Source organism: Monodelphis domestica, chromosome 2, assembly GCF_027887165.1.
Source record: "Monodelphis domestica isolate mMonDom1 chromosome 2, mMonDom1.pri, whole genome shotgun sequence".
NCBI lineage: Eukaryota > Metazoa > Chordata > Mammalia > Didelphimorphia > Didelphidae > Monodelphis > Monodelphis domestica.
Genome location: NC_077228.1, coordinates 376113226 through 376135404, shown reverse-complemented (window position 1 = coordinate 376135404; position 22179 = coordinate 376113226). Strand labels below are relative to the sequence as shown.

The 22179-nt window shown below is 34.3% G+C and overlaps 1 protein-coding gene across 5 annotated transcripts in view; it reads left to right on the top strand.

Annotated features, from left to right (window-relative positions):
* CDK19 (cyclin dependent kinase 19) overlaps nt 1-22179 on the top strand; it is a 248765-nt gene that overhangs the window by 208453 nt on the left and 18133 nt on the right. For 4 of the 5 annotated variants that reach the window (XM_001368653.4, XM_056814348.1, XM_056814349.1 and 1 more), the window contains 3 exons: nt 4813-4944; nt 16035-16178; nt 16420-16489. In XM_001368653.4, the coding sequence (XP_001368690.2) occupies nt 4813-4944; nt 16035-16178; nt 16420-16489 (346 nt within the window). The remainder of the gene's footprint in view (nt 1-4812; nt 4945-16034; nt 16179-16419; nt 16490-22179) is intronic. The other variant, XM_001368694.4, reaches the window with a different exon arrangement.

Genomic DNA, 22179 nt, shown 5'->3' with positions numbered 1-22179 from the left:
AGTAACTAACCCACAAAAATATTTACTTTCTGGAAATTGGTTTTATATGTTACCTCCTTATTTTAAGAAATATACATACATATATCACCTTAACCATAATGTAATATTCTCTTACTCAACATCATAATCTTTTAGCACCTAACACAGATAGACCCATGCACATTTAATTCCCACTATGTGCTATGTAAGAAAACTTTATATGTTATCATTATAGAAATAAATTTATATATGCCTGGCATTGCTGATCTCTAGCATTCCACAGAAATTTATAATTGCATATATTATCTAATGAGTCCCTCTGTGGGATTTAGAAGCAAGATCTAGGAGATCATACAGTGCCGTAGAAAGATTTTACTCTTTAGTCAAAGACCCAGGTTCAAATACTATCTCTGTTTCTTTACTACCTGTGTGACCTTGGATGAATCAACCTTCCTGAGTCACAGTTTCCTCACTGTAAAGTAATTATGTTTTAACTAAACATACATTTCTCACTTATGTTAATAATAAAAGCTTAATAGTGCAGTGGGTAGAGTGCTGGACCTGGAGTCAAGAAGATCTAAGTTGAAATCTAGCTTCATTACTTAATAGCTGAGCAGGACACATAACTGTTCTCTGCCTCAGTTTCTTCAACTGTAAAATGAGAATACTAAGAGCATCAATCTACTATTGTGAAGATAGAATGAGATAATATTTTAGCACAGTGCCTGGCATATAGAAGGAGCTTGATAAATGCTTGTTTTCTTTCTCTTCAATTCCCTGTCAAGTGCTTTGTAAATATATGTTGAATGTATGTATGGTACTATAAAAAGGTGGATCCTAACTGTTTTCCTTCCTTCTTCACCTTAAGTTCTCAATTCTACTTCTCTCCTCATCCCATTAAGCTTGGTGGATGGTCTTACACCATCTACTTAATTCATCTCAAAATTAGGTCTATCCTTGCATGAATCATAAGGAACAAATAGCCCTTGAAGACTAAGGCTAACTCTTGCATGGGACCCTTCCTTTCCTGACTTCTGTGTATTGCTCCCACATAACCTCTTTCATTGAAGTGCCTTTAATGCCTTTCTCTTTATTTACTCCTTTTCCTTTACTGCACACATAGACAGATCTCTTATCTTTGCTTGATTTTGCTTTACTCAAGGTTTTGTTTTCATATTTCCTCCTCCTCCTTCTAGACTTAAAAAAAAAATCACCCTTACCTTCCATCCTAGAATCAATCATATGTACTGATTCCAAGGCAGAAGAGCCATATGGAATAGGCATTGGGAGTTAAGTGACTTGCCCAGGGTCACACAGCCAGAAAGTGTTCCTCTAGATTCTTAATTGCAGTATATACCTGCTTCCTTTAGTTTCTTTATTATAAATTCCTTTTTGAATTCCCCAATATTAAATTACTTATACTTGATTTTTTTTCTTTTTGCCTGTTAACATTTATTGTTAACCACTTGCTCTAATCTACAGGAACTTCTTCATTAGTCATTTGATACTCCATTATCTTGTTTCTTCTTTTCTCATAGCTCCTTCTTTGTTCTATTTTCCCCTATCCTAATTGTAAGTTTATAAAGGTTCTTGGTTCTTAGCTATCAGCTCTTCCTAAGTCATTGAGTTTCAACTCGAATTTGCCTTTTTCACTTCCCTCATGAACGTCCAAAATTGAAGTGATTAGAATGTCTACCTATTTTCTTTCAGCACTATAATTCTGAATTCCAAAACCTCAGTATTATCTTTGGTTTTTTATTCTTTGTCATCTGTACCTAATCAGTAACTAAACCCAGTGATTCTTCTTTTTAAATGTTTCTCCTTTTTACTACTACTTACAACTTTTTCCCAGGCTCTTAGTTACCATAAGCTTCAATTCAGTGAACATTTCTGAAGATTCTGCCATCTGCAGTGCATTGCACTATGTGTTTGGATAAGAGTGGAGATAAGAACTGGGTCTGATTTCAGTGATATTGGGAACTTCAGGCTGAGGATTCACTAATGCAAGTTTCCATCTTAGAGAATTGCCTAAAGGACTGAGGGGTTAAGCTACTTACTCTCATCCCAAATTTCCACTCTCTTGCCAATTCTTAACCATTTCTACCTTCACAACAACTCTTGCATGTGTCCCCTTCTTTCATCACACAGTCACTGCCCTTAAAGTAGTTGCCTTCTGGTTGGTCTCCCAGCCTCAAATCTTTTTCCACTCCAGCCTATCCTCTACTCAGCTGCCACAGTGAACTCCTTTGAGCTCAGGGCTGGCCATGTCACTCCTCAGTAAACTCCAGTGGCTTCTTGTTACCTTCAGGACCAAATATAAAATCCTCTACTCTGCATCCATCCCTGACCACTTCTCTCCTCTCCACTTCTTACACTCTACTCCCCTCCATGTAGGTACAATCCAGTAGCATTAGACTTGCTGTTTGTTGCTGAAAACATACTATCTCCTGACTGGCTTTGTATCAACTGTAGCTTCTCTGTGGCTAAAATCCCCACATTCCTTACCTGCACCTCCTGGCTTCTTTTCCAAATTCAGCTCATTCTACCTTCCCACTGAAATTACTTCCCACTTACACTGTATATCTATTTGTTTTCATGTTGTTTCCTCAACTAGAATGTTTGCTTCTTGTTGGCTGAAACAATATTTTTACCTATATTTGTGTTCTCAGTGCTTCACACACTGCCTGACACCTAGTAGCACTTAAAAAATTCTTGTTGACTGTAGGCAAAACCCAACCATTCCCTGATCTCAAGGAATTTCTATTGCACGATGAAATTCAGTATATATGTAGAAGATAATTTGAGGTCAGGGAGAATACTGGGGTTTCAGGAAAGGTATGATATAAGAAAGGAAATGGATTATTTATATTAGTAATCACTATCTGACTAGTCATTTTCCCTTAAACTCCCTCCCCCGACTATTAATTTCATCCTGGCATTCTCTTTGGCAAAAGCTTAATGGCACGTCATTAGAAATTAAAGAATTTTAGAGCTTAGAAACCATTGCATCTAACTCATAATTTTATAAATTTAATAATATATTTGATAAATTATATAAAAAATTTTATAGAAACTGGGATGGGGAGGGGGGAGTTACTTCTCCCGAATTCTCTAGCTAATGAGTGACAGAACCAGAACTAGTTCCCACATTTTCTAACTTTTGGTCCATTATCCTTTCTGATACAGTATTATTCATAAAATCCATTATTATGCCATTCAGAGTCTACCCAGTTTTACTCTACTCTATTTATCCAGTTTTATTTCTCATTCAATTTTCAGTAGAAAGCATCCATTTTGGCCTATTCTTTTTGCTCTCAAGAACTTCAGGGTGAATTAATTCCATTCAATTCAATTTAGTATTCATTTATAAAACACTGTATACCAGGGACTCTGCTATGTGCTTAACTAGATTCTGGGATACTTTGATAAATAGGAACATCTCCTTTTCCTAAGAGGCTTATATTCTACTTGTGTTTCATCAAAAAACAATCCTTGAACATAATTAAGGATTGATAAATAAGGTAAAGTAGAACTGTTTGTATTTCTTTAAGTCTTGCTTTTGTGTATGTACATTTAAATAGATTAGCATTAGCATTTGTCACATCCAAGAGTGCTTGAAGATACAGAAGTCAATAGATGGACTAATTAGTTAAACCATTATGTCTGTCACAGCAATTCTGTTTTTATGTTCTTAAAACTTTATAATGATGTGGAAATTGTTTCAATAGCTCTTTAAAATACTCTGCTAGCTTTCAACAAAGTATTAATAGAATAACTTGATTTCTTTTGTTTTACATGATTTGGTATACTAAATAATTATAATTTTATAGTACTTTGAGATGGAAGAAACCATAAAACTTTAAAAGTTCAAGCCTCTTAAATAAAAGATCCAAACATGAATAAGAAGGAGTTAGGAAAAGGGTAAAGGGAGAAATGTTGATTTAGTTTTTAATTTAAGAGCAACAGCAGCAAAACTTCTTAATGAGAGGAATATTACTACCATATCGATAGCAACAAGTATTTATTAAATGTCTACCACTGTACTTTGAAGCAGCTTTAAGATCAGTGAAATGATTTTGTCTCTATGATTGGGAAAATTATTGCAAATAAATATCATCTCAAAATTATTTTTATGCCTTTTTAAAGAAAGTTGAGTCATTCTTACAAATCCCTTCCAAGATCTAAGAAGAAAAACATAATTATTATTAACAAAGTGTTTAAGGCTTATTTTGGTCACTATTTTAGATCAGATTTTTATGGCAATACAGTTGTCATAGCTGGGAGTCTCTCATGTAATCTTTGTCTACAGCGTATTTATATCCATTTTATGGAACTTGCAGCACAGTTTTCTCATTTTAAATTCACACTGAGCAATATAATTATCATTTCTTTGTTTTTATAGCCTATTGGTTGGTTATTTGTGTGACATTTGATGGCAAATCCTTGGTGAAGAATGCTGCTGTTAATTATATTTGCCTTATGAGAAGATATGACAATTTAAGATAAATCTTCAAGGATCTATTATGGAACAAGTGAAGAACAGGCTCTACTTTTTCAACATCCTTCATAACACCTGTTTATCACAATACATGTGATTAACTCAGTAATTATTCACTAATAATTACTGTTGAATGAAGTGGGCTATGTGTTTTTGGGATGATCTTAGAGCCTATTTCATGTTTTAGAAAGCCTAGAGTAATTTTAATTTTAGTTTATAAATAATATTAGAGTTTATAGGATATAGTAATATGTTAAGAATAGGAAAATGCTGAAAAGGAGATTTTGCTATATATAGCATATTAAGTTGATTTATTTTATTGTTTTATTTTTTAGCTGACATGGGTTTTGCCAGATTATTCAATTCTCCCTTAAAACCTTTAGCAGACTTGGATCCAGTAGTAGTGACATTTTGGTATCGAGCTCCAGAACTGTTGCTTGGTGCAAGGCATTATACAAAGGCCATTGGTAAGTTAGCCTAAAATAATTTGCCACTTTAGTAATACTCTATCATAAAGATTTTAATGTTATAAAGTGGTTTTTTTTTTACTAAAATAAGCTATCTCAAAAAAAGAAAAAACCTGTTATAAGCTAATTTCCTGTCTTTTCAAAAGGTATGCTTTGGTAAACTTAGACTTTGCACTTGGAAATAGGATATATTGTCCCTTTAAAGGAAAGAAATCTTTTTCATACAATGAAGATCCTGTTGCTATGGAAATAATTGAATGCAAATTTAATTTTGCACAAAATTTAGCTAGGTTTGATTAAGTGGTAGAGGAGAAAATTAGTAGAGCAGAGACAATCTTATTGCTGACCAGAGAAGGGGTTGCCATCACCCTAATTAATTCTTAAAGCATTTGTGTGGATCATAAGTATATTTTCTTTATTAAGACCAGAAAATGGGATAGATTACTTAGAAAGTAATAGTAATAATTTTGATACCTGACATTTGCCTAGAGATTTTTTCTTCTTTTGAGATTTACAAAGCACTTTTTATAGACAATCTTATCATCAGAGTGCTGAGAATTGGTAACTCAATGTGGGTGCCTATGGTGAAACAAATAAGCAAAACAAGAACTTCCTGTGGGAGCTGAAATATGTTGTAGAAGATAAGTTTCAGTTCTGATAAAACCTGGATATGTCTTAAAAAGGAACATTCTATTCAAGCCTGAGAATAGTGGTTACCTTAGATACATTATAGATATGTCACCTTAATAGAATAAGGTACCTAACTGTGCCCAGGTATTTGTATTTATTTAAATATTGATATAATTACATTTTATAGTCAGTCTTAGATAGAATCTATTTTAACCATTTCATTTTAAAGATAAGAAAAATACCCAATGACATATAACTAGTTTATGGACAAACCAGAACTAGAAACTAGATTTCTGATCTCTAGTTCTATGTCTTTTCTACTATAACATATGGTCTTTAAAAATATATATTTTGGGGCCAGCTAGGTAGAACAGTGGATAAATATTAGGCCTAGAGTCAGGAGGTGTCCTGGGTTCAAATATGACTTCAGATACTTCCTATATTTATGATCCTAGTCAAGTCACTTAACCCCAGTTGCCTGGCACTTGCTGCTCTTTTGACTTAGAATTGATACTAAAGGTAAGGGACTAGCATTTATGTTCAACTCTATGTGCGTACATATGTATGTAAAAATAACTTCATTAAAAGTATAATTGAGTGGTAGTATATGTCAGGTTCTCGTGTTTATCTGATATTTATCATGCCAGTGGAAAACCTAGATGTTTTGGTCACAAACCTTTAACAAATAATACTGTCTAAATGATGATAGCATGTCCAGATTATCAGAAATATATATGGAAAAATACTTGTCATAAATTCCAAAGAATCTATATATAATCTGAAATGCACACAAGACAACAAAATCCAAACTCTTCCCCACTGAATAATTGTCCAAAAGGTATGATCTGAAACCTTTCTTTTCTTTTTTCTTTTTTTTTAATCCTTACCTTCTGTCTTAGAATCAATATTGTGTATTGGTTCTAAGGCAGAAGAATGATATGGGTTAGACAATGGGGGTTAAGTGACTTGCCCAGGGCCACACAGCTAGAAAGTATCGAGGTCAGATTTGAACCCAGAACTTCCTGTCTCTAGGTCTGGTTCTCAATCCACTGAGCCACCCAGCTGCCCCCTGGAACTTTTTAGAAGGAAAAAAATGTAATCTGTTAACAACCATATGAAAATATGCAACCTATCACTGTATTAAGAGATATGAACATTGAAACAACTTTGACATTCTACCTCAAATTCATCAAACTGGTGAAGTTATTAATAAACAGGAAAATAGAAATTGCTAAGATGAGATATAGAAAGACAGGCCTACTAATATGCTATTAGTGCTTTGTATTGATCTAACCATTTTATAAAATAACTTGGAAATATAACCAAAATGTCACTCAACTGTGCATACTTTTGACTTAGTGTTTAACACTATATCAAAGAAGTCAAAGATAGGAAAGGATCCTTACATACAAATTACTTTGAAAGACAGGAGCTGACCAATGCAGTGATCAGTTATGATGTTAGCAGCCTATTAATGAGGCATACTTCCTATTTCTTTTTTTTTTTCTTCCTACTTCTTGATGATGGATTAGTAGTGAACCAGCGGTACAGAAACATAACTTTTCAGACATGTCCAATTGGTTGATTTCTTTTCTCTTCATCATATTTATTTAAGAAAAATATTTACCATTTCTGAGTACTTCTCTGATTATAGGATTTTTATAAGTCTTTTATTATCTAAAACTATTTTAGTTTAACATTTTCAAGCCCCCCTCTCTTTATGCTTAGAACTTACTCAATGTTCAATTGTGATTTGAAGACACTTGCCATTTAAACTCTTGAATATCACTGGTATACTTTAGAATAATGCTTGGAAAAGCCTGTTGATACTTCTCTAATACTAGATCTTACATGTATAGATTATTCTCACTTTTTAATATTTGGTAAATTAATCATATAGATCAATAATTTTTGATGTTCTCTTTTTAACTTGTCACTTTAAAAATTATTGCATCTTAGAGATACATCTTGGAGATCTCTCCTTCAGTTACCTTATAAATTGATTCCTTAAAGCCCTTGTCATGTCAAAGCACAATCTTCTTTATGTGCACTTGGTCTAATTCAGCTGCTCTTCACGTCTTGGTTCCCTTTCTCACTATTTTGTCATTCACCCTGTTGCAGTACATATCCCCCTCTCCTTGCTTTTGCCTCCTACTCTGGATAGACTAATCAAATTAATACTACTATTACTTCTGAAAAGGGGGTGTAAGTTAGAGCCCTATGGATCAACTCTGTGATTCCCTAAATCAAAAATTCCTTTTCTGGCTTCTAGCTCCTGCTATGTGTTATCTTTCCTATTAGAATATAAGCTTTTTGAAGGCAGAACTGCCTAACTCTTTAATTTGTATTCACTGTGCCAACATAATGCTTGGCATATAGTAATTACTTGATAAATACTTTTTCATCCATTCATTTTCACTCCCACGACTGTAATGTTAGCTTCCCAATTGTGGTGGTTCCTTGTTCTTAATGTATAGTAGTAGCTCAAATTATATCAGATAGTACCAAGTTGGAAAAGCTTTGAGAATGGGCCATGTAATAGACTGGATATTGACTGACTCATGGGCCAACAAACTTAATAAAGGCTCATCAAAAAAGGTATTGATTACCAAGTAATGGATTTTCCATGGGGTTATATCAGCTCCTGAATAGAGCTTGTAGAGCTTGCAACCCACATCCGTAGAAGAAATACTTACAATTAATCAAATCAGGAATCCTTTGAAGTATTTGAGGAAAAGCATATTCTGGTCCAGCTTAGGGTTAAAAATGGTCTATTATTTTATCAGAATGAGTTGAGAAATCTCTTACATTGAGAACTAACCTGGTGATATGCTTCTTAGAGCATAATCACATCTATCTCTTTGCCATACTATGAAGAATCTAGATCTGGTCCATAACTTTGGGCAATCAATTGAAACTCATCCAGTGACACTTCTTCTTAGACCCACAAAGCAAACACAACAAAGCTTTTTTATGGCCTTATTACATGCAAGATATACTGTTCTTGGCATTTGGGATACAAAGACAAATTATTTTCTATTTGTAAAGATTAATTTGTCACATACATAAGTAAATACAAGTTAATTTGAAGAGGGAAGAACACACAAAGAACATAATCAAGCCTTAAAGGAAAGTAAGGATTTGGAAAAGTGAGAAAAGAAAACAACCATTCTAAGCTTGGGACTATTACTAATATAAATGAACACAGGTGCGAAGTGTGATATAAATAACTAATAGAATAGATGGATTGGAGTACAGAGTCAATCAGTGAGTGTTTATCAAGTGCCTACTATCTGCCAGACACTGTCCTAAGCACTGGGGATATTAAAAAAGGGGGTGGGGGGAACCACCAAAAAAACCTGTCCTGAAGGAGTTTACCATCTAATGGGGGAGAGGCAACTTGGTGGCTCAATGGATAGAGGCAAGCCTGGAGACAGGAGGTCTTGGGTTCAAATGTCTCAGACACTTCCTAACTGTATGACTCTGGACCAGTTACCTAGCCCATACCACCCTTCTGTCCTAGAACCAATACTTAGTAATACTAAGACAAGGTAAGGGTTAAAAAAAAAAAAAAAATATATATATATATATATATATATATATATATATATACTGAGGGAGAGAATATGCAAACAGTCTACACTTAGGATAAATAGGACACAATCTACCTAGAAAGCACTTCCTAAGAATTAGAAAAGGCTGCCTGTAGAAGATTGTATTTTAGCTGGGACTTGGAGGCTTAGGAAGCTAGGAGGTAGAGATGAAGAGGGAGAGCATTCCAGGCGTAGGTGGGACAGCCAGTGAAAATGCCTGAAAATCTCTGAAGCTAAGGGGTGGAGTGTCTTATTCTAGAGTCCAGTGTCACTGGATTGAAGAGTACTTGGGGTCGGGGATATAGGAGGTGGGTTAGTATAAGGTATAAGAAAACTTTTCAGATTAGGGGTAAGAAAGCAATATGTGAATGACTTTGAATACACAGTGGTGTTTATTGGGGAGATAGGGGTAGGGTCAGACCTACCTGCTAGGAAAATAAAATAATTTTGTCACCTGAGTGAAGGGTGGACTGGAATGTGGAGAAAGACTTGTGGCAAGAGGACCATTGCTGTAGTCTAGATGTGAGAAGAAAACTGACTACACCAGGGTAATGGCAGTATCACAGGAGAAATGTGAGCATATTGGAGAACATGTTCCAAAGACGAAATTGGCTTTCGCAATAGATTGCATATGGATGTCATGAGAGATGTGAGGAGTTGAAGATAGCACCTAGATTGTGAGCCTAGGGGACTAAGGAAAGTGATACCACTGATAGAGGAAATTTGGAAGTGGGAAGCATTTTTTGGGGGGAGGTAATGAGTTCAGTTTTGAATTTGTTGAGTTTAAGATGTCTGCAGGACGTCCAGTTTGAGATGTCATGTAGGCAGTTGAAGATAGGAGCCTAGAGATCCCCAGAGAGGTTAGGGCTAGATAAGTAGATTTGATATTCATCAGCACAAAGAATCCATGAAACTGATAAGCTCACTAAATGAAATAGTGTACAAAGAAAAGAGAGCCCAGGACAGTGCTGTGGGATATTGATTGTTAATAGGCATAACCTGGATGAAGATCCATCAAATTGCTAAATCTCAATTGACCATAGAAAGAGGGAGTGAGGGAGTGTCAGAATCATACTTAAAAGTGGCAAAGGCAAAAGGGAGAAGCTATTTGGTGATCAGGTATTAACTTTCTTAGGGCAAAACTTGGTGCAGTGAATAGAGTGCTTGATTCAGGAAGACTCATCTTCCTGAGTTCAAATCTAGCCTCAGATACTTATTAGTTTTGTGACCCTGGGCAAATCATTTAACCTTATTTGCCTCAGTTTCCTCACCTGAAAAATGAACCAGAGAAGAAAATGACAAACCACAAGAAAAACAACTAAAAAACAAGTGAACTTTTTTACCAAAAGAAGACAAGCAGACTCAGGAACCAAGAAAGTCAAGATGGCTTAGTGCCTTGAGTTGAAATTTAAAAGATCATCATGGAGTTTAGTGATTAGAAAAATGGAAAGCCTTGGTCTTATATTTTTCCCTACTGTGTATGAAAGAGTGTTATTTAAAATAACAAACCAACAAATCTTTATTGGGCATCATTGTGTTAGATTCTATAAGTACCTATTATGTTCAAAGCATTCCTTAACACCTGATTCCCTTGTGACCACTGGTGAATGGGTTTTGGCTGATGAATATACTGAGTTTATTTACCAGTTTTTAATCCCAAATAGCTAATTAGCAAGCCTCTTGATTTCTGGTAGAATTTTGGTGGTCTACCCATTTTAATGTAGTTCATTAGCTAGCTTGATATTATCTTCCTGTACCCAAATAGAAGCAGATTTATAAATTACTTCCCGTATACCATTAGGTAGAGAAAATTAGAATGATTCAACTCAATACACAGTTCCTCCCTAGTGTTCACAAACAATTCCTGTTGTGATATACAATACCAATTTTAATGGTCAACTAGAAAGTTATAGCAATGAAAACATTTTGCCACAAGAAAAATAGTTTTCATTATTTCTTCATACTTAAACAAGACTTTGTTTACATATTTCATACGTACACATATTGCTTTAAGAGGGGCAGTCTTTGAATAGTTCTTATAGTAGTGTCTAAATTGCATACAAATGTGGTTGATTCATTTTCAGTTACCAAAGAGAAAATTAAGATACATATGCCAAGTGATTCAACAAGATTCATTTAAATATTTTCATTAGAAAGGTTGAAGCCCCTCCTTTTTAAACATAATTCATATCATTTTTGTTGTCATTGAACCAAAACAATTTTTGCAATATAATAGGATATTATGTCCTTTTTAAGACAACTTAAATAAATATTCCCTCTCCCTTGCACCAAATAACCAAACAAATCTTGGTTGAGGAGGGATATAATGTGTGCTTTTTACCACCAGGAAAGAAAGGTAAAGTCATTTCTCTGTGAATTACATGATTATGTTTGCAAAACATTCGAATCGCTGAAGAGATTTTGAGACTTTTCCCAAAAGGGAACGTCATTTTTCTGCATTGTTTACAATCTCTGTTTTCCTTTGACCTCTGTTTTCAAGCATGTTATCAAAACTAAATGTTAAAGAAATTGAAGTAAACTTTACAATTTTTTTTAGTTTGTGTCATTTATTATTTCTGAAGTTATTAAAGTTTTAAATTGCACTAAGACTTTTTGGACACACTTATTTCAAAATTTAGCATTTAGAAATCTCATACCAGAACTTCTGTACTAGTAGCAATGCAACGTTTCCAAACATTTCTGAGGGACTTAGGAGAAAGATGGTATTCACATCCAAAGAAAGAACTGTGGAAGTAGAAACACAGAAGAAAAACAACTGCCTGTTCACATGGGTTGATGGGGATATGATTGGGGACATAGACTCTAAACAATCACCCTAATACAAATATTAATAATATGAAAATAGGTCTTGATCAATGACACATGTAAAATGCAGTGGAGTTGCTCATTGGCTATAGGAGGGGGGTGGGAGAAGGGAAGAGAAAGAACATGAATCATGTAATCATGGAAAAATATTCTAAATTAAGTAAGTAAAAATTTTCAAGTAAAAAAAATCTCATACAAGAGAAAGCTAGGTTAAGTAAGAATCTCTTTTTAAAAAATAAATCCACTTAATAAAACTTTACTGAAATTAATAATGTCAGATTATATAATTTGAAGCCTCAAATGTAGGACACTTTTAAGTTCTTGGAACATCAAGAGAGTGAAATTTCAAGCCTAAGAAATATGTCAGTGATTTGTAGGATAGGAAAGGGAAAAGATGCCACTAAGATTCATGGCACTACTGATATGGCACCATGCCCAATTTGCCAAAGGATTTGCCACCATTTTATTTTTTTCTTTACCAAAAGTTTTAAAATAATTTCAGAGATGGAAGAGTCATTTCCAAAAAAGAATCCCTTCAACTACATTCCCAATAAGTTAAAATCCATTTAGCCTCTTGATGGTGACATCTATGGCATGGCCCAGATGGCAGCCTATTGAGTTTGTGGTGAAGGTGATTCCCCTGATAGGGTTGGCGAGGAGGCTAGGTTTGAGGGGAGCAAAGCTTACAGTGTGCATAGAGCTGGAGGGGAGGGAAGTCCTCAGACCACTCTATTCTCCCTCTCTATGGGTGCCTCTCATCATACATCCCTCTGCCCAGCAGCCCAATGAGAGTGCTTCCTCCCTCCCCTGTCTGGGGGGGGGGGGGGGGACCTGTTCTCTTGAGAGAGGCATGGCATGGCATTTGGTCCTTGGTGAGGTAGACACAAATTCCATCTGGAGGGTGAGGTGGGGGCGGGGCCCAGTACTCTGTTTCTCAAAGGTTCACCGTCCCTGACCTAGCCTTTTGCTTGAAGACCTCCTAGTGAGGGAGAGCCTACACACTGGCTTCTCTGGATTGAGCTTTTCCACTTAGGCATAACTGATTGTCAGGATGTTTTCCCTTATATTAAGACAATAGTTGCTACTTTCAATTTTGACCCATTGCTCCTAGTTCTGACCTGAAATAATCCGAATAGGTCTCATCCCCCTTTTACATGACAGACCAATAAACCTTTGGATGTAACTGCCACAGCTCCCTTTAGTCTTCTCCAGAATAAGCATCATTAGTTTCCATAACCATTCCTCATATCATAGAAACTCAAGACCTTTATTCTGGTCTTCGTTCTCTAGATGTTCTACAGCTTGCCAAATGCCCTTCCTAAAATGGGGTGCCTAAAGCACTCTGAGTTTTTTTTCTTTTTTTCCACTGGGAGCATGTCTCCTCTTAAAAATCAATATGAAAATAAGATTTACTTGTTTTTAAACTCAGTTTTTGGAAACATAATTTATAACCAAACACACCTATATTAATCAGTTCTTCTTTTTTTCCTTTTTCTTTTTTTAACCCTTACCTTCCATCTTGGAATCAATACTGTGTATTGGTTCCAAGGCAAAAGAGTGATAAGGGCTAGGCAATGGGGGTTAAGTGACTTGCCCAGGGTCACACAGCTAGGAAGTGTCTGAGGCCAGATTTGAACCTAGGACCTCCCATTTCTAGGCCTGGCTCTCAATCCACTGAGCTACCCAGCTGCCCCCAATCCGCTAATTCTTAAACCACATTGAGAATTGATATTATTGGAACTCTATGACCTGGTTATCTGTCAATTAACTAACCATTTATTAAGCATCTGATTTGTGACAGTTGCTGTGTTGAGCATTGAGGATTCAAAGATATATATGAAATAGTATATACCCTCAAGAAGTTTATATTCTATTGAAGGAGACATGCGTATGAATGTATATATACTAATACAGATATATGTGAATAGATTATAGGAATATATTTCCACTTTAGACTCATTTCTTTATAACATTTACTAACTTTAGTCTTCCTTAGAAAAATAATCTGTCTTAATTTTTTAAAATAGTCAGCTTGATAACTTGTATTCCACATTCCCTCTCCTTCCCCAGGCCAGTTCTATGTAAATTCATTCATATCAGGACCTTACTTATTTCTTGGTATCCTTAGTCCTTATAGTATCGAGTGTATGGTTTTCACTCACTGGAAGTTCTCATTGAAATGTTCTTTATTGAGTGATAAATATTTCCTTCTCTAATAAGATGATACCCATCATTCCATTCCAAAAATAGAGTTTGCCCCTCTTTAAAAAAAAATCTTGCAAGAAGTAAATAAAATGTCTCTTTGTTTCCCATTTGTGACCTCATTCAGCATTTTTATATTAAATTTTGCATAAATGTTTATAATTTTCATAAATGACCCCAAAGATGATTATATGTAATTTTTATTTAAGTTAATTTTTACAAATCACTGATAGGATGATTGTACTTAACATAGTGTGTCATCTCCACTTTAAACGGAGGCCAGACTTCTAGCAGCTCCCAATAGGAAGTTGCTAGAAAATGCTTCTGAGCATCAAGAATAAGTGTCACAAATCCTTTGCACTATAGTTATATATACCATAGATCCTCATTTAGAACTTTAGTAATTCTTAAGATAAATTTGAATTAGATTAGAAATGACAAGTTATCTCTACTAGCAGCAATGCAATGATCCAGGGCAATTCTGAGGGACTTATGAGAAAGAACACTTCACATCCAGAGAAAGAACTGTGGGAGTAGAAACAGAAGAAAAACAACTGCTTGATCACATAGTTTGATGGGGATATGATTGGGAGACATAGACTCTAAATGATCACGCTAGTGCACATATTAATATGGAGATAGATCTTGATTAATGACACATGTAAAATCCAGTGGAATTGTTCATTGACTACGGGAGGGGGTTGGGAGAAGAATAGAGAAAGAACATGAATCATGTAACCATGGAAAAATATTCTAAATTAATTAAATAAAAAAATTTTTGGGAAAAAATATAACAAGCTAGTAGAGAGTTATTAGAGTGAAAGTTAATTCTTGAAGGCAAAAAATAGGAGACCTGAAAAAATAGACACAATTTTTCTTTCATTAAATAATATTCATAACAAAGACTCTCAAACATCAAGGTTATCTGGGGGGAAATGACTTATGTGGAATGCCCTCAGACTCAATAATTTAAATATTAAATACTTTTATGTTATCTTTCATATGAAGCATTTTGTCAGTTTCAAATAATATATAATAGAACATTATAAATAATTTAAAATTAGAATTTATTTTCATTTAGCTAGTGAGTCTGCATATAGACTAGACTACTCTTTGCTTTTAATGTTACTTAGCTAGCATTTGGGCCTGTAAACTTGAGAAAGCTGAAGTTGATATCTCCAGATATAAGTTGGATTTTGCCTAGATATTATATATTTGATTGCCTTGAAGGAATAACTCAACTATATTTGGAGTTTGTGTTTCATAGTATCATGTGTAGGGCATTATGTTCTGTTTTAGGTTATTTTTTGTATATCTCGTTTGACTAAATTGTCAGTAATGTTCAAGAAGACTTTCTTTATGTCCATGGAATACATTGTTTAATAAATTCAGTGAGCAAAAATAACAACTTAAATAGAAATTTACAAATATATTTTATTTGACTTTTGATCTGGAATGTGGTGATACAGCCATGTTAGGAGCAATGCCAGCATTCAATTACATGGCTCTTTCAAATTCTCAAATTCTCTCATTTTATCTTCATTATAATAACTTTGCGAGACAGGAGCTCTAAAGAATTCAAAGCTCAGAAAGGTTAAGTGATCTGCCCAGGGTCATATAGCCAGTATCAGAAGTAGGAATTGAACCCAGGTCTTTCTGACTTCAAGACCAGCATGATCTCCGCTGTACAACAGACTCTCATATTTAATATACTTTTTTTCAGTTACATAATGAAGTAACTGAATTAAATATGTAGTTAAATTGTTCTGTGATAAAGAAAAATTAAGCAAATGGAATATAATAAATGCATATAATAACTTGTTTTTTATTCCTTCACAGATATATGGGCAATTGGTTGTATATTTGCTGAACTATTGACTTCAGAACCTATTTTTCACTGTCGTCAGGAAGATATCAAAACAAGCAATCCTTTTCATCATGATCAACTAGATCGTATTTTTAGTGTCATGGGATTCCCTGCAGGTGATTTGTTTTTAATTAAGGAAATGTGTATAATATGTATATTTTATTTTATTTTTTATTTTCATTTATTTTAAGGCCCCTACCTTCCGTCTTGGAATCAATATATTTTATTTTTAAATATAATTTTGAACTTTTAAGATAATTGTATATTAGGATCCAAAACTAATGATATTTTGAGAAAGTATAAACCATAATATCTCTTCTATAACAACCTATTATTATGCCTTTTTTTTTTTGTAAGATAAAGACTGGGAAGATATTAGAAAAATGCCAGAATATCCCACACTTCAAAAAGACTTTAGAAGAACAACGTAAGTATTTTTATGTAGACTCTAACCAGGTCAAGAGTCCTAATGGGAACATTTAAAACTTTTTTTAAAAATCATGCTTTTTTGTATGTGTGAATCACTGTTTGAAATTAGGCACTGTTTTATATGCAATACTTATGGAAAAGATGACTCCAAAGAAAGGAAAAAATTCTAGATATATAACAGATAGGATCTTCATAAACTATCTTAGGTAATTTGAATATTTTTTCTACTTTAGTATAATAAGGCTCTGACTTCAAGACCACATTGTGATTTTATCAGCATGTCTAAAATGATGAAATAACACATAACATTGAATTGTTAAAAGTAGTAGGCTACTGAATAAGGGAGAGAAAACAAAAATGATATACTTATCTATAATATCCTAGAATTGATGAAGAATAGTAAGTAAAGAACCTCTTTGAAAGATGAAGGGAAAAAATAAAGATGTCATCTAGGAGTTTATTAGAAATTCCACAGAAGAAGAAATGGTGTTTAGGAAGCTATGGATTTCTTAAATCATTTTAATAAAGCAAGCATATCATTATAACACATCTATAACTCAAATCAAATTGCTTACCATCTCTGGGATGGGAGATGGAAGGGAGAGAGGGAAACAGTTTGATTCATATAACTTTAGAAAATGTATGTGAAAATTGTTATTACATATATTTGGGGGGAAAAAGTCTTTTAAAAATTAAAAAATATGGGTTCAAATCAAGAACACATGTGATACCCAGTGGAATCGTGCGTTAGCTATGGGAGAGGTGGTGGGAGGGGGGCGGGGGGAAGAAAAGAAAATGATCACTGTTTCCAATGAATAATGTTTGTAAATGACCAAATAAAATAATGTTAAAAAATTAAAAAATATAAAACTAACCCATATAATAAAGACATTTAGTCATTTGAGCTATCTGGATATTTCCTAAAAGAGAAATAAACAGCTGTCCAAACACTGGACACTTAAGTGGTTGGAGTATGTTGTATGTGATTTAATAAAACAAAAAAATGGAATAATTGACAAGGGCAGATATTCTTTGAACAGTGTAACTATAGAAGAATTTAGTTAATACTTTTTAAAAAATGGAATGAGAATCTTCACTAAAATGATCGGGAAAAAAAAAAGCATTTAGAATTCCCCAAAAGGGAAGAAAAGAAATTAGAATGATGAAGTAGATTTTAGAACACCTTTATTCATTCAAATTATAGAAAAAATTTTAAGATTTGAAAACTGTGAATATTTTTTAAATATAAAAGTGCACAGCCTCAAGACCCTACTTAATTGAGAGGAAATGAAAAGTTTAACTAAATGTAATATGCTACCTGCCATGCAAAAAGAATATACAGAACAGAGAATTACAGTTTGAGAGATATATAAAAGGAAAAAAAAGAAAGCCAACATATATTTCAAGACTCTTAAAAGGTAATAAAATTCCTTTAGTTGAAGATTAATGAACCTCATTGTTGTGACTAAATTATTCTTCAAAGGCAATTCAACCTGCTCTACTACTCCTATTCAGTTTTGTGCCCAAATCATTGCAGTGTCTGTCCAAGATTATATCATGATAAATAAGGACTACAGGTGGTCCATCCATAGTGATTTTAGATTTTATTTAGGTTAATCTTCAACGATCTGGGGTTTAATGCAGTCAGGATGATGTCATCCACAAATGGTTTCTTGAGGATCTTACCATCTCTAGAGAATCCATCTCATGTTATTTCTTTTAAGGAATCTTGTATAGTTTTCACATATGCATGAATTATATATATATATATATATATATATATATATATATATATATATATATATACACACATATTTTTAATAACCTTTAAGGTGGAATTTGTTTCCCTTGTTTAATTCAAAACAAGGTTTTTGTGGTCAACAAAGAGTAAATAAGCACCATGATATCTAATAACTATCTTTTGGTCATCCTCATCAAAGAAGTTTTCATTGCACGTGTAGATTATTCTCATGGTAGTATTATTTAGATGGGAATTTAGATATATGAGTGAATAGTTATTCATTTTCTCAGTCACCCTTTTTGATGATAATGATGCTGATAATCTTTGGCAGAGTAACTGAAGAATCAGCTTTGGAGTCTAAATGACTTTGTTTCTATTTCTGCCTTTGACACATGCACTGTATGTCTTATATAACCCTTTTCAAGTCATTTAACTTCTCAGTGTCCCAGTCAACTCTAGTATTATAATTTTTGATGCTGATTAGATTTGGGAGTTTTGTACAACAGTGAAATAAATCATAAAGGTAGGGGAGAAAAGAAGTCCCAATTTTTTTTTCCCTGTCTTCAGTAGTTAACCTTGAGAATCGATCCTACTATGTACTCAAAAAGATGACTTCACCTTGTCATTGTACACTATGTGTACAATTGATGTAATCCAATTGCTTTTCCCATCTGCATTTTCTGAAGGGCCATTTCTACTTCCTTTATAAGCCAATTAGGATTATAAAGTTAGAATCATAAGTGTGATGGTTTCATTCCCCTTAGGGGTAAAAATGTTTGTTATAAATCTTTGCAGATTTTTTCCCCATCATTTGTCTACATCTTGTCCAATTTCAGTCTTAAATGCCTTTGGATGACTTATGTCATTTGCTAATTTTTCTTTAAACTGATTTTTCTCTCCATAGATGACCTGTGTATGTGTTTCTGACCTGGGCCCTCTTCTTTTTCCTTATATATTACTTTATTTGGTGATCTTATTTGCTCTCATGAATCTCCATGCTGATGAGTTTCAGATCTACCTATTTTCCTCCAGTCTAATGACTTCCATCCTCATTTCTCCAGCTACCTTTCAGACATCTTAAACTGAATGTCCATTCATTATCTTAAATTCTATTTGTCCAAACTCCTACCTTCTAATTTCCATATTACTGTAGACAACCATCTTTATAGTTTCCCAGGCTCACAAATTAGGAGTCATCCTTATTCCTCACTATCTCCTACTTCTCAGTATTGTTATAAGGAAATTTAGGAAGAGGAAAGGTTTATACAAAGGGGAAAAACAACACTTAAAATAAATGAGTTTATTAACAAAGATAGTAGGGATTATGGGGAAGGAAAAAGGGTAAGGTTTGCATCTGACTATTTGCCCCAAGACATTTAATCCACTATAGTTAATTTCCTATGCTTAACCTGTCTAACTCAACTAAAGATTTTCTAATGGGGAACACAGAATCTCACACACAGAGTCCTTGGTGGGTCAGATAACAGGAATCTAGCTGTAGGTCCTTAGATGCTCCAGGAAAGAGAGAAAAGCTCTTCCAAAATCACTCTGTCCACCAGAGTGTAGGAGGAACTTCCTCTCAACCTCTGCTTGATGGTATTATAAGGCAGACAGCTTGTTATATGGATTTATGCAGGAAGAGTCTCAGATCCACACCTCCAGGCTTGAATTCCAACACCAGACTCATAGTTGGAAACCTCCTTCAGCAGCTTAGAACTTTTACCCAGCCAGCTCTTGGAGATTCTCGGCTTGAGGGCTGTCACTCAAACTCTTGTAATCACTTCCCTTGCTATTTTTACCTTTGCAACATTTCTCAAATATACCCCTTCTCTCCTCTGACACTACCACCATTGTGATGAAAGCCCTTATTCTCACATCACACCTGAATTACTACAATAGTTTACTGGTGGGTCTGCCTGCCTCAACTCTTTCCCTACTCCAGCTTTCCATCCATTTTCCAATTCCACTAAGTGATTTTCCTAAAGTGTAAGTCTAGCCATATTACCCTCTCCCTATTCAATAAACTCTAGTGACTTCTTATTGCCTCTAGGAATAAATACAAAATGCTGTTTGACATTCAAATTCCTTCATAACCTAATCATCTCCTACCTTTCCAGTCTTATTTTACCTTACTTTTCAATTTTCTTCATTTCAGAGATTCTAGATTCTTAGCTGTTCCATAAACAAGAAACTCCATCTCTTCATTTGGGGCATTTTCTCTGGCTGTCCCCCATACCTAGAATAGTTGATCTCCTCCATTCCAACTGACTACCAACCTCCCTGGCATCCTTTTAAGTTTCAGCTAAAATCCCAACTTTTATAGGAAGCCTTTCTCAGCTTCCTTAATTCTAGTTCCTTCTCTCTACTAAATTTTTTCCTATTTATCCTGTTTATAGCTTGTTTATACGTATTTGTTACTTGTCTCTGCCATTCTTTGAGGGTAGGGGCTCTTTTGTATCTAAGTACTTAGCACATTGCCTGGAGATAGAAGACATTTAAAAAATATTTTTTGATTCCTTGATCTTTTGGCCTACCCTTTACGACTATTGATCAAAATTCTGTATGAAATTCTTATTATCAGTACCATTTTCTCATCCGTTTTCCTGTATTTGGTTTCTATAACTTGTTTAAAGAGGTCTATTTATAGTTATTTCAAATTCATGTAAAATCTTTGCCCTCATTCTTATTCTTCTAGCTTTATATTCATTTGATATTGACTATAAGAACTTGGTAGTCTAACTTCATCTATACAGAAAGCTTCCACATCAGTATCAAATTACTTCCTGTTATAATCAATTTTATTAAGAGTGTGCAATATGTGGGCTTAAGTACCAGTTCTGAAACATCATGGCTGTGTGACCATGGTGGCAAGTCACTTAACTTCTGAGGGCACCTGGCAACTTTCTAAGGCTCTTAGGTTGCAGAAAGGTGTTCTTCAAGGTGAGCTTTCTAAAGCAATGAAATTAGAATTCTACCCCTCACTCATCAAAAAAAAAAAATCAGTGGTCACCACGCCCAACTCCTTCTGGTTCTTATCTGAAGGAAGAATTTCTTATATAAGATATAGATTCAAAGCTTGTATTTAATCTCCACTTTTGTCCTTTCCTTGTCCTTCTGAACCATGTTCTTCACTGTTGTTGCCTATATACACTTTTCCATTAGAATATCAAAGTATGTATTTTAAAGGGTCTTGTCAAGTTTTTATTAAGTAGAATTTCCTTACTTCTTCAACATGATGTTTAAGCCACAATTATTTTGCCAGGATCTTTTTAAAAATACTCATCATTGCCTTGCTCTTTCCCTTCTCTCTTAGAGCTGTTACTAAGACCGAAAGTAGGGATTAGAAAAAAAAAATACTCATCATAAGCATAGCAGTACAACATGATCAAATGCGCCTGGGGAAATAATTTTTCTTACTGTCTTTGGAGACATAAAATAAACCTGGCCGTTTTCTTTGTCTGTCCAAGGAGAGATGGTTCTAGTATTACTTCTAAGAAGAAGAGCAGCAAAGACTAGCAAACAGGTTAAGTGACTTTCCCAGAGCCACACAGCTATAGGAAGTATCTGAGGCCAGATTTGATCCCAAGTCCTCCAGACTCAAGGCCTGACCCCATATCCATATGTAGTCTGAAAACAGTATAATTCTTATCATCTCTTAGTCCCTTTTCTACCAGTTTGCTAACATCACTGCAGAAACTGAGAACCATTAAAAAAATTTTTTTTTTAATTTCATGGATTGCTGTAACCAAAAACTTCATCAGCAAGTGGCTAGCCTACTTTAATTATATTAGGGGAGGGGGGGAAAAAAAGCTTTTTCTACTTCTCTATAATTTAACATTAGCTAGATGATCTTAAGGTGTAACATTTAACTTACCTAAACTTTATTTAGCTCACTTGAAATAATACCATTGGGTCTAATACCTTACTTACTGTAGTCAGGGAATTGA